This window comes from Typopeltis vanoorti, chromosome 7 (genome assembly GCF_054136105.1).
Source record: "Typopeltis vanoorti isolate ZY-2024b chromosome 7, IOZ_Tvanoo_1.0, whole genome shotgun sequence".
Lineage (NCBI taxonomy): Eukaryota > Metazoa > Arthropoda > Arachnida > Uropygi > Thelyphonidae > Typopeltis > Typopeltis vanoorti.
In genome coordinates this window covers 145,971,250-145,985,678 of record NC_143555.1, presented here as the reverse complement: position 1 = coordinate 145,985,678, position 14,429 = coordinate 145,971,250, and the positions used below count along the sequence as shown (strand labels likewise).

At 34.9% G+C, this 14,429-nt stretch overlaps 1 protein-coding gene across 1 annotated transcript in view; it reads left to right on the top strand.

Moving 5' to 3' along the window:
• LOC150105171 (uncharacterized) overlaps positions 1 to 14,429 on the top strand; it is a 78,400-nt gene that overhangs the window by 50,369 nt on the left and 13,602 nt on the right. The window contains exon 4 of the mRNA XM_090396186.1: positions 6,160 to 6,315. Within this exon, the coding sequence (XP_090252312.1) occupies positions 6,160 to 6,315 (156 nt within the window). The remainder of the gene's footprint in view (positions 1 to 6,159; positions 6,316 to 14,429) is intronic.

The window sequence follows — 14,429 nt, the reverse complement described above, 5'->3', positions numbered from 1 at the left end:
TTTCCTGCCATCTTGGCATCAAACACTTGTTTTGCTAACCTTTCCTCACCCATTCTATTTAAGTGCCCATACCAGATATTGAATTAGCTCTGTTAACACATTCTTGAATGCTAATAATGTCAGGTTTCTTTCTAATATCTTCATTTGTAATTTGATTCTGGCAGTGATGCCATCAGCTCACACCTCTAATATTTCTCAGAACCCTCATATCTGTGGTGTCTAATCTTTGATCGAGCTTTATTTCTAAAACCCAACTCTTAGATCCATAACTTAAAACTGTTTTGAACAGTATACTGCTAGTTTGGTGTTTTGTTTAATTTCTCTTTTATTCCATATAAATTTATTCAGCTAGCTTCCAACTATACCGGCTTTGCTTATGCTGTTGTCTATATCCAGATTTAACCTTCCATCTTTACTAAAAACTGTGCCTAAATAGCTGAAATATTTTACTTGTTCTATAGGATCTCTATTCAGAATACAGCTGAAGTTTTCAATGTTCCAGACTGTTTTCATAGTTTTGGTCTTTTTATTGCTGATTTGCATGCCAATTTTGTTACGGCTGTTATTCAGTTTAGTTAGCGAATCCTGGAGGCTTGCACCAGATGCGTTTAGGAGTACAACATCATCTGCATAAAGAAAGAGCTAAGTTTGACATCTCCAATTCTAATATCAAGCCTAATGCTATTTTCTTAAATAATGTGGTTCATATAGATGATGAATAAGAGTGGAGATGCTGCACATCCCTGTCTTATCCCTGATTTTACATCAAACTGTCTTCCTTGTATTCCTTCAATTCTAACTGCTGACTTGTAACTTAAATATAGACTATGTATTGCTCTGTGAATGTTCCATTCACCTCATATAATTGAAGTGTTTTGAATTGCTTTTTTTCTGGCACCTTGTCTTATGCTTTTACCAGATTACAAAATTTAAGTACAGATCCTTGTCATATTCCCATGATTTCTCAACTATTTGTCTTAAAGTGAAAATCTGATATTGACAACCTCTGTTTGATCTGAACTCAGCTTGTTCTTCTCAAAGTTTCTCTTCCACAATTCTTCTTAACCTCTTTTCAAGCACACTTGCATAAATTTTATGAACACTCAGAGAAATTCAATGAGAGCTCTACTCCAATCATTGGGAATTCAACCTTCTGACCAGGCTCTCTGAATTATGCAGTGTAGCATAATTGCATTGCAAAACTTTTATACCTCCATACTTAAGCATTTCTGGTCGAATATCACCTACTCCAGCCCTTTCCACATTTCAAGTTTTTAATGGCTTTTTCTACCTCATGTATTGATATGTACTCCTCTTGAAAATTTTCTGGTATGGTTCTGTCACTGCTTGGTTCGTTTAACAGTCTTTCAAAGTAATTAATCCAGACATCTAGGATATCCTTATCTTCGGCTTTCATCTTTGATTTCTTTTACAGTACTCATTCCTCCATTTCTAAGCTTCAATCCTCTGGAACATTTTGCCACCTTCCTGATATTTATTTTCCATACTTTTACCAAAGTCTTCCCATGACTATTGTTTAGCTACTTTTACACAGCTTAGCTCTCTTGCATTTTTGTGTGTATTCTTTTAGGATATCTGCCGACTTATTTGTTAGGAACTTTGAGTGGATTTCTTCTTTAACTTCTTGTGTCCACCATGGTATTTTTATTTTTCTATCCTTGCAGACTACTTCACCACATACCTCCTTAGCTGACTCGGTCAGTGTCTTCTTCAGATTTTTCCACTGAGACTCCAAGGTTTGGTTCTTGTTTTCAATTTGTTTATTTTTTTCTTCGATAATGTTTTGTTTTCATTACTTTCAAGGTAGAAAATATTCAGGGCTTTATTAGTAATCAGTAAGTATTCATTTCAGCATAGAACCAGAAGCAGTCTCCCCCCCCCCCCCAAAAAAAAAAGATGTATTAAACTTTAATGTTGAGTTCTTGACATATGGTGATAATATCCATTCTACTCTGGAGGCTTTATAAACTATTCAAGGAACCTTTAGAAATCCTACAGTCATTTTCTACAGATGAAGTTTTTAGTGCAGATTTTAACTTGTATTATAGCAAGAAATACAACAAATTACCTTATTGTTGAGGTCAAATTTTCTAACATTACATACTTATTTCAAGAACATATCTGCTATATAGGCTAACTTTGCACAATAAAGTCCTCACTAAAATTATGAGAAATTAGGCATCTTTATTTTAGTAAATACTTTACGCACTGACCAAGAGTTGGCTTACGGAAAATGCACCTCTCCAACACTTTTGAGTTCCTTAGTACTGAGAGTTTTTGCTCTCTTAGGTTTCTGCCTAGTCTCTGATGAAAACTAATGAGTTTGAAACAGCTGCCAGACTAGTGAAACCTTATCAAAATGAACTAATAGGAGGCGAATATATGGACGCTTTGAGTGTTCATTCATCGCTCCTATAAGGTTCAGCTAGGGCAACTCATAAAGTGTATTCCCGCAAGCTCTCTGGTCAGTTTTCACATGAAACTTTTATAGTTTCATATGAAAATATGAAACTGTGAATGTTGGAGTCTTGACATGTAACAGACTGATTTGGAGGAAAATTGTAGATAGGAAGTTAGTAATGATGTAATTTTTTTTTCATGTAGTACTATCATATCCTGTACACCCCTTGAGGGTACATGGCAGGAATTTGATGATGACTTTTATAGTTCCTGTATTCGGCTTTGAAATGATGTTGGATTTAATATCCACTTAATTTATATAATTAGGCACCTATGTTTCAAAAAACAGGTTCCTGTAACCATTCTCAGAAATATGTGTGAAATAAGTTGAAGAAATAAGGGATCAGGAAAGCAAGGAATAGGCTTCAGCAGCAGTGTAGGTAAAGAAAAAGAAATTTGTCAGATATTGGACAATGAGACTTATTTCATACAATGTTTCTGTTGAAACAGTTGTTGATAAAGAAGAGGAGAGAAAAAGAGAGATTATATAAAAGGAAATGAATGTGATGCTGTTATAGATACATCCATCTTTGCATTCATTTCCTTTTATGTAATCTCTCTTTTTCTCTTCTCTTCTTTATCAACAACTATTCCAACAGAAACTCAGGGCAGGCTAATCATAGCTCTTCATTCCTTTTTATCCTATCATATTCTTTCTTCATGAATGCTGTTTTTAAGTTCCTTTTTTCTAAATCTATTATCTGATCTCTTTCTATTTCATACATTTTTCTTAGTATTCTTTCTAAATTCATTCTCATTCTATGAAATAGTAGATTGTAATGTAGTACTGTATGTGAAAATGGAGCAGGTGTTTAAAGTATATTATGTCTGAGAGGAGCAATGAAGGAAGATTTGAGGGTATGGAGAGAAGAGGAAATGCAGAGGACTTGATTGTGTTAGTAGGAACAAATGATTTGCGAGGAAGTGTGAATGAGGTCGCGCAGGATTTGTGAGCGTTGAGACAGTGAAGTGGAAGAGCGTGAGGAGAAGAATTTAGGGTGTTGCCAAGGTATGATAGTAGAGAGCTGAGGAAAAGAGTAGTGATCAAGAATGGCATGATAGCTAGAATGTGCAGAAAGAGGCGACTTAAGTTTGTCTAAATAGGATAAATTTGAAAGTAGGAGAGAGCTGTTTGCTGCTGATTGTCTGCATTTGAGTGAGAGTGACAGTGTGGAGCTGAGTAGATTGTTGATTGGGGATAAGAGAGTACTTGGCCAGGTAGGGAAATGAAGAATAATCAGTGAAACCTTGAGTGTAAGACGCTAGGATCAATGTGTGATAAATTATGAAGGAAAATGAGGAGGATGGTCTAAGTGGGAGCAACAGAGTTAAAGGATTCAAATGATGGGCTTTAGGAGGACCAAGCTATTGTGCTTATACACCAGTACAAGGAATATTAGGAATAACAGTGCAGAGCTTATGGCCTTGATACAGTTAGTCTGTAAATCGCTGGTGTCAGTGAGATGTGGTTAACAGGAGATAATATACTCATGGGAACAGAATAGGGTGGTTATAGCATTTTTTTGAAAAAGACAGAGAAGATTTAAAAAAAAAAAAAAAAAAAAAAAGAGAGAGAGAAGGTGGGGTATTATTCATGATCTCAGAAAAGATGTCTCCTTGATGTCGAACTTGAAGAAAGTAGTAGTGTTACTGGCTCTGAAGGACATTTGGTGTGAGGTTTGAGGCAAGCACAACTTTTGGATATATAGTGAGCTGTTGTTACAGGTGAGGAATTGTAGAGAGAGAGAGAGAGAGAGATGATTCTGAAATGTTAAGACATTTCAGGAGAGTAATAATAATGGACAACTTTGACTATGGAAACACTGACTGGAAGAGGAAATAATGTGTGAGTAAGAAATCAAATTTCTTGAACTATTTAAGGACAATTACCCTATGCAGCATGTAGTTAAAGCAACACGGGGGACACAAGTGTTGGATTTAATAATATCACTTCATACAGTGATAACATGTCACCAAGATGCCACCAACTTGGGAAAATAAGTATGTGGTTTTGACATGGGAAGCGACTAAATGGGTGCAAGTTTCATAGAACAAGAGTGAGAGAATGTGTTAAATTACAGAGTAAGGGAACTATGATAAAAGAAAACAGATTGATGTGTAATGGCTTGATCACTTAAAGAGAAGACTGTGTCCAGAATCAGTTATTTATGTCATTGTCAGATTGTATTCCTAAGGTTAGGAATTGGATGAATCATGGCATTATGCAGGCACTTTTGAGAAAGATGTATGGAGGAGATATAAAGAACATACTCCCTCCCTCCCTCAGCATTATGAGAAGTATAAGATGCAGGCTAGGAATGTGACTGACGAGTGTAGGGAGAAAAGAGAAACTGGCATTTAACTGAAGCAATAAAGCAGAACAATAGAGAATTCCACAGCAATCTTCCTAGTAGAAGAAAGGGTGAATATGCAAGCATGGAAGACTGACTTTAGTTTCTGGAAATGGAATATGGGTGATATCCGATAAAGATATAGTGGAAATGTTAAGTTTGTTATACAGAATGGTCCATGAATATAGAAAGTTTTTTTACCTTGGGTATGTTATATATTAAAGATACCAAGCAATTTTAAATAAAACTTGGTTTTAATCTTATTTCTCAAGTAAGCAAACAGACAGTTTGCTAGGTGCAAACTTGACTTACAAATCACATTTAAAAACAAATGTGATTTGTTTTTAAATGCATTCACAATAAAGAAATATTTTAAAATACATCTTAGAAATTATGGAAACAACTACCATGTCAGTAAAACTTCAGTTTAATAATCACCCATGTGATTATTTTAGTTTATATTAAATTGAAGTTTTACTCTAACATGATAGTTGTTTCCATAATTTCTAAGATGTATTCTGATCACTGTGTAAGCATGAAGGAAAAAATATTTTAAAACAAGTTTTACGAGAAATTATAAAACACTACATAACATAATGTACAATGTGTATTTTTGATTAAGTCTCCTTTTTAATTTTTCAAACTGGATTAGTAGACAAAAGTCTTCCCCCACCTTCCAAGAGGAAGTTTTCTCTGTTGCATTCCAGCCATCTTCACAATCTGTTTTGGTCTTCTTCCTCTACCTACTGCCATTTATAAGTCTCCATGTCATATCTTGCAATTTTATTCATTTCATCCCCACTTTGAATGCATGACATTAGATAATGTCCTGCCTACCTGTTCTTGATCATTTCATTTGTCAAATGTCTTAGTGTCAAATCAAACATATTCCTTTCCCTTCTTCCCTGTGTGATTCAATTTGTGAATCACACAGAGAAGAAGGGAAACTTGCTTCAAGTAATTCAGATTTTTAAAAAATTACATGTGATCTATAAAAATAGAAAACCACTTTAAATATTGCTGTGTATGCATGTATAGCATAGTATCAATGATTGATCTGAGTTTGAAAACAACAATCCTTCAATTAACCAATCCTTGCATATCAAGTGACTTGTGTTACAGCTCTGTAATTGTACTTCAGTTATCTGATCCTTCAATTATCAGAATGGCAAATTGATTACCCCGATATGGTCAGATAAATGGTAGATTACTATATATGCCTTTTTATAACTTTGGCTGTGTAGTGCTTTATATGATGTGTATATATTTTCAATTCTTACAAAAGATCATATTAAAATGTATTCCTAAGTTTTTGTTTCTGTTTTAGCTATTTTAGCAGCAGCATTTCCAGAACATATTCCATATATGGCTGATGAAACTATGTTGTCAACTCCTGGTATTGAATCCATTGATTATACTCTTTCAGAATACCTCAATTATGCAGAACAGATAAAACGCTGTTCAGACCGTCTTAAAGAAAATGGTAAGTCATTTTCATTGGAGTGTTATCTGAAGTGTATTTGTGCTTTTGGTATACTTGACTAAGGCTCACTTTATTAACTACTATGATAACTTTACTGATACTATGGGGCTGCTATATTTAAATTTTATATAAAAAATTTTGAGAATAATGGGCAGTGTCATGCTATGTAAATGCAGTTTTTAAACTGCATTTATATACAGCATGACAAAGTGGTTGCACTTAATCTAGATTAGATGGTTTCTGGATTACTCTTTCTGAAGACTGTTGCTCTTGCTGTCTTTTTGATGTAAATTCCATCCATAAAAATGATGGCAGTAAAAAACAGAGGAATTCCTCAACTCATTATAAAAAGAGAGAGAGAGAGAGAAGTTGGATACCTAAACAGCAAAGTGGCAAATAAATCCTAGATATGTAAAACTGCTTTAGGAAAATTTAAAGAGAAGAGCAGGACTAATAATAAGTATTTGTTAGATTTCTGCTCAGGACAGGGTCATTATTAACACCATGTTCTTCCAATATAAAAAAAGGAGTGCACAATGTCACTTGGATGGAACATACACAATACAAGAAAAGTTATCAGTTATGTTATTGTCAATAGTGATATTCAAAAGAATATTATGGACCAGTCTGAAGGTGATGATGATGGTCACTTCCTATTTGAAATAGGAAGCAACTGCCATTTCTCATTGAAAAAAAATTATGTACTCAAGTCTGTAAAAAGAAACAGTCATACAGTCCTTAGATATGAAGTGTAGTGGTTTGTGGTATACAAATATATACTGAGAAAAATAAAGCAGTTTGACCAAGCTTTAGAAAGTGAATGGCAATCAAAGAAAGCATTGTTTTGATTCAGCCACTATTCAATGAAGATGTCTGTAAAAATAATAAAATAACTCCATGGTGACACAAAGTTAACCTTCTCTCTCTCTGTGTACAGAGGTGCAAACACCCACCAGACTAATAAAAACGTAAATAAAAAGCTGCTGAATGGAAAATTTCCAAAGTTTTCTTAGGAATGCTATCTGTGATATCTTTCACATACAATTTAAAAAAAAAATTCATTGAAATCGATGAATTTGAATGTAGTAGTAAGGCTTCAAAGCACCTGAGTGCTTAACCATATACAGGGATGCATATGCACCCCGATATTCTCCATATAAAAACCAGCTTTTGTAAGCAGCTGCATTAGTATTTTTCCATAATTTGTTTTGTATTTACATTCCTTTTGCCTGAAATATATATTTTTTGCTTTGGAACTATGTATGATTCTTGTATGAGCATGTATATTTTTCTTCGTTTTTAGTCATTTTTTGCTACTAAGTTTGTAAGTTTGTTTTGTGATACGTTTATTTTTTTTATTTTGTTGTAGTTTTTATAGAATTATTTTTTTCTGTGGATAATAATTATTACACGAAGAAAAAGATGTTGTACCAGTTCTGAGTTGAGAGATCTTTTAGAGAAAGTGTCATCAGTTGCTTAATCAGATATGCCAAGCGATGATGATTCAGATGTGGAATTAGAAAACAATATTTTTAAAAACGTTTAATTTTCTTGACAACAAAGCTCTGGAATGGCTTTTAATGGGATTATATTGATCAAGTGCATATAATAAACAACTATGTTATACCAACTAGTTTCACCAACTAAGGCTGTTGGCATCTTCAGGGTAAGGCACTAAAAAGTAAAAAACTGTTACAAACTATAATCAACCGATTCCAATTATATTAAACAAAGAACAGAGCGCGTACAATACATGCATAGAGCGTGCATGATATCACTTGTTGTTATTTAGGACCGTTCTATAGTTGGCACTGTGATTCAGTTCTGGTGATTTGAGAGATCTAATAAGGGTCTTCCAGATCACGGAAGATTAGTCCTTGGTTCCTGTTAAGGTTTTGTATACAGCGGGCAACTGCTGTGGCCTCTTTAAAAATTCGGAAGCGGAAGTCCTCCTCAATGTAAGGAATTGTGCTTCTATTCCACTCTATGGTATGGTTCATTCTTGAGAAATGAAAAGCTAACCCCAATTTTTTTTCTTCTCTGTTATTATTGACATCACCTATATGTTCTGTTTGCTTAATTTCAAGGCTCCTTGAAGTTTGGCCGATGTAATTCAAGCCGCACAAGCATGGTATGTTGTAAATACCAGCATATTTGAAGAAAGGATGGATATCCTTTGGAGATCTTAAGAATTCCCTAATCGTTTCTGTCGGTTTAAAGGCCACTCTTATTTTATGTGGTCCAAGGAATCATCATCAAATACCTGCCATGTACCCTCAATGGGTGTACAGGATATGATAGTATTACATGAAAAAAATTACATCATTACTAACTTCCTATCTACAATTTTCCTCCAAATCAGTCTGTTACTTGTCAAGACTTCAACATTATCAGATCTTATATTTCTATCATCCAAGGCACTTTGTACCGTATCAATCCACCTATATCTTGGTCTTCCTCTGGGTCGTTTTGCTCCCAACCTGGGAGAGAACACTTGTTTTGCTAATCTTTCTTCGCCCATTCTGTTTAAGGTAACCATACCACCTGAGATTAGCTCTGCTAATGCATTCCTGGATGCTGACAATGTCAAGTTCTTTCCTAATATCCTCGTTTTTAATATGATATTGCCATTGATGCAATCTGTTCACACCTCTAATCTTTCTCAGGACTCTCATATCTGCGGTCTCTAGTCTTTGGTCAAGTGTTTTTCTTCTGACCCAGTCTCAGATCCATAAGTTAAAACTGGTTTGAACACTGTCTTGTATATAATTTAGTGTTCGAATAATTTCTCTCTTATTCCATATGAATTTATTCAATTGACTTCCCACCATACCAGCTTTGCTGATTCTGTTGTCTATTTTTTATATTTAATTTACCATCTTCACTAAAAATCGTGCCTAAGTAGCTGAAATGTTTTACTTGTTCCATAGGTTCTCCATTCATAATACAGTTGAGATTTTCAATGATTCTGCCTATTTTCATTGTCTTTGTCTTTTTATTGCTGACCTTCATACCATATCTATTACAACAGTTATTCAATTTAGTCAGAAAATCTTGCAGACTTGTAGCAGATTTATTTAGAACTATTACATCATCCAAATAAAGCAAAGAGTTGACATTAACATCTCCATGCATTTTTGGAAATACATCTCTTTAAAAAGGCCAGCTGATTGATCAGGAGAGAAATACGAATCTTTAGCTTACCATAGCGATTGCAGCGCTTGTGGGTATCATTTCCATGGATGATCTGAATCCTTTCTTTTAGGCTTGCACGGTGATCCGAATGCATTTTTGGAATATTTCCAAAAATGCATTCGGATCACCGTGCAAGCCTAAAAGAAAGGATTAACATCTCCAATTTTGATATCATGTTTAATACCACTTTCCTTCATAATGATCCATATGGATGATGTACATCCTTGTCTCACACCAGATTTAACATTTAAACCATCTTCTTGTACTTGCTTCAATTCTAACTGCTGACTTACAACTCAAATACAGACTAAGTATTGCTTGATATAATGCCCCATTGACACACCATATAACTGAAGGTAATTGGATAGCTTCTCTCTTGGCACCTTCTCATATGCCTTTTCCAGATCGACAAAACTTAAATACAGATCTTCGTTATATTCCCATGATTTCTCAACTATTTGTCATAAAGTGAACATATGATCCTGACAGCCTCTATTTGGCCTGAATCCAGCTTGTTCTTCACCAACTTTTCTTCCACAATTCTTTTCCGCATTAATTTATAATTTATGCAGGTATACCGTTTCTCAAGTATACTTGCATAAATCTTACCAGGAACACTCAATAGGGATATACCTCTGTAATTCTCACATTCAGTTTTATTTCCCATTTTATATATGAGTACTATGAAATCTCTACTCTGATCATCAGGAATTTGTCCCTTTGTCCAGGCCTTCTGAACTATGCAGTGCAGCCACTGTAGGACTTTTATACCTCCATACTTCAGCATTTCTGGTCGAATACCATCTATTCCTGCTGCCTCTCCATATTTCAAGCCCTTGATGGCTTTTTCTACTTCAAATATGGATATGTATTCCTCACTGTATGCCTGTTGAGTGTTTTTTAACCACTTTGCTATCACTGCTTGTTTCATTTAGCAATTTTTTGAAGTAATTTCTCCATACTTCAAGGATATCTTTTCTCCAGTTTTCATGTCACCTTTATCATCTCTAACTCCTTTTATAACACTCTTTCCTCCATTTCTGAGCTTCTTCAACAAACCTCCAGAATACTTTGCCATCTTCTTGATATTTATTTTCTATGTTCTTGCCAAAGTCCTCCCATGAATTTTGCTTAGCTAGTTTTATACATTGTTTAGCATTGTTGCATTTGTCTCTGTATTCTCTAAAAGCACAAGCTGACTTATTTGCCAGGAACTTTTGATATGCTTTCTTCTTTTTCTTTACTGCCTCTTTAACTTCTTGTGTCCACCATGGAGTTCTGATTTTTCTATCCTTGCAGACAACCTCACCACATGCCTCTCTGGCAGAATCAATCAATGTTTCCTTCAGAGTTTGCCACTGAATCTCCAAGGTTTGATTCCTGTTCTCAAACTCTTTCATTTTCTTTTCAATAATATTTCTGTATTTTAGTCTACAGTTCACATCTGAGGGCTGCTCAACTTTTATTCGCTTTAAAACTTTCTTACATGTTATTCTTTTCAATATGAAATTCAATTTTATCCTGCTCAAGACTAAATAGTGATCACTTCCAATTTCAAATCCTCTGTACACTCTGGTGTCCTGCACAAGGGAGAAAATATCACTATCAACAATAACATAGTCATTGAGACTTTTCTTATTCTTTGCCTCTTCTCTTCATGTGAATTTGTGCACATTTTTATGTTGGAACATGGTGTTAGTAATAACCAGTCCATGTCCTGAGCAGAAATCCAACAGATATTTGCCATTATTATTAGCTTTGCTCTTTTCTCCAAATTTTCCCAAAATATTTTTGTATGTCTCACAGTCATTTCCTACTCTACTATTTAGATTCCCAACAAAGACCAACTTTTCCTTTTTCATTGTGTCAGTTGCTTTTTCTAAAGCCTCAAAAAATTCTTCCACTTCTACCTTAGTAGAACCTTCTGTGTGACAATAGGCACAAATAAGTCTCATTGTCCAGTTCCCCATTCTCATATTTCAAGAAGATTAGCCTCGTATTTTGTGTTGAATACTAAGGCTACTCCTTCTTTTCCTTGATTGTCATTGCCTGAATATAACATTTTGTATTTATTGCTCAGAAAGATCTCACCAGTTTTTGTCTTTTTCTTTTCAGTCACCCTTATTATATCGATCTGGTACTTATCTAATTCCTTAGCTAGCTCCATTTCTTTGCCATTTAGGCTTCTTATGTTGATAGTACCGATCTTTAACTCTGGTGATGTTGAGTTGGGGTGTGTTTTCAGATTTGTTCCAGTAGCTGACTTTTCGCTGTTCGCCCTGGTTCCTTGGCAAAAACAACGGGGGCCTTGTTTAACTGGGCGACACCCCAGCCGGCATGAAATTTTGTCATGTTGTTTATTTTGGTTTAACCAATAAGAATACAATTTGGTATTCAGCCCATCCTCGTTCGTTCAGTATCCAAGTAGATACCCAACAGGGTGAACCAGGAAAAGGTGAGGATTGGACATTAGGTCAGAAGCCCTGGTCAGTTCTCTGCATTCCTTTAAAGGCTATGTGGAGGTCTCCTCTCAGTTATACAGATTTGAGCCTTGAGCACCCCATCTAAGGAGTCTTGCAATCTTATTGGAAACTGTCCCTAAGTAAGGAATGACGATGGTAGAAATATAATGTATATCATCTCGTTGTCTTTGTCGGGGTTCAGAGAAAAGTATCTTGTGGACGAGTCTTCGAGGAAATCCATTCATGGTGAGGTTGGTAGATATCAGGGATAGTTCTTCCTGGGAGTCTTGTTGATCTGTGGTGAGGAGAGAGGCACAGTTCTTCAGCATGTATACAATACTAAGTTTCTGAGAAATGTGGTGAGAATTTTTAAAGAGGCCACAGCAGTTGCCTGCTGTATACAAAACCTTAACAGGAACCAAGGACTAATCTTGTCCATGATCTGGAAGACCCTTATTAGATCTCTCAAATCACCAGAACTGAATTACAGTGCCAACTATAGAATGTTCCTAAATAACAACAAGTGATATCATGCATGCTCTATGCATGTATTGTACGTGTTCTGTTCTTTGTTTAATATAATTGGAATCAGTCGATTATAGTTTGTAACAGTTTTTTACTTTTTAGTGCCTTACCCTGAAGATGCCAACAGCGTTGGTTGGTGAAACTAGTTGGTATAACATAATTGTTTATTATATGCACTTGATCAATATAATGCCATTAAAAGTCATTCCACAGCTTTGTGGTCAAGAAAATTAAACGTTTTTAACATGAATAGAATCCATGGGGAAACCAAAAGAAAAGTATGCCATTTTGAACTCCTTAAATGTAAAAAGGCCAAACTATTAAATCATCTCACTTTTTTGAAAAGATGTCGAGAGAACAAGATTATTCCAAAGTTTCTATTTTTAAAAGAACAATTCCATTCAAAACGAGTGAAACATATTTATTTTAAAACATCCTTGGCACTTCTACGTGAACAGACACAGCATACCAGATTTCTTTTAAGCCAAATAGATTTAGAATGTTATCAGATTTATGACAATATCTCTAGTACTGTAGACCAAGATATATGGTAGCATTTGGACAGAATGGTCACTATTAGTTAAGGATAAAGATATGAGAAAGACCAAATAAAAAAATTTAACGATCTTTATACAAAACGTTCTAAGTCAAAACCTTCTCTACCAGACAGCGAAATTATTTTTAATTTATTGGATCACATATTAACAAAACCAGAGATCAATATATTTAAAAAAGGTTTCAATTTTGTGATGACACATGATCATGTCTGTAAAGTGGATATCATTTGTAATATAGAAAAGGCAGTCTTGTTGTTACTGGAGCCCATAGCTAATGATATTAGATTAAAAAGTAGTATCATCCTCTCCTCTTCCAGAACTCTTAACAAACACATCACTACTCTGGAAAAAAGAACATTGTATACTTTGAAAAAAAAAAGAAAGACATTATCATATTGAAGGCAGATAAGGGAAATTCCACAGTGATTAAACCAGTGATTACAAAGATAAGATTAACAGCTTACTATTGGATACATCAACCTACCGTGTCTTAGTCACAGATCCAACACTAAAGAATCACAATGACACCATTGATTTAATATGTCACATGGTGAACTGGTCTATAGACTTAAAATGAAGATTGAAATCCATGCATCCACTAACACCAAGACTATATGGTACTCCTAAGATGCACAAAAATGGAAACCACTATGCTCGATTGTAGATGGGATCAATTCGCCCACTTATCTGTTATCTAAACACCTGGCAGGCCTCCTCAAACCACACATCCATAATTCTGATACTTATATACGAAATTTCAACATTTCGTTGAGAAACTGAACAACATCTCTATCTCCAATACGGATCTACTCGCCAGCCTGGATGTTACATCTCTATTCACTAACATCCCTGTGGAGGAAGTCATCAACATTTTGGGAAGTTTGCTCCCACAAAACATTACTTCTCTGTTCCATGATTATTTAATATCAAACTTTTTCATATGGAATAAAACATATATCAACAATTGACTGGCCTTGCAATGGGTAGCCTCCTCTCTCCATCTTGTGCTGATCTCTTTATGGAGGATTTTGAAAGTAAAATCTTATCTCAAACAGACCCTAAACCCACAGTATGGTGGAGATATCTTTATATTTTTTGGAACCACACAAAAAAGGACCTGTTTGATTTTCTTAACAAGATCAACTCTCTACACCACACAATTAAATTCACTCTAGAATTTGAAAAAGATAACCAATTATCATTTCTGGACACTTTAATTAAGAAGTTTATGAATGGTGGTATCAACCTCTCAGTTTACCGCAAACCTACCAATACTGGATGTTATTTACATTTCACTTCCTCCCACCACATTTCTCAGAAACTTAGTATTGTACACATGCTGAAGAACCGTGCCTCTCTCCTCACAACAGATCAA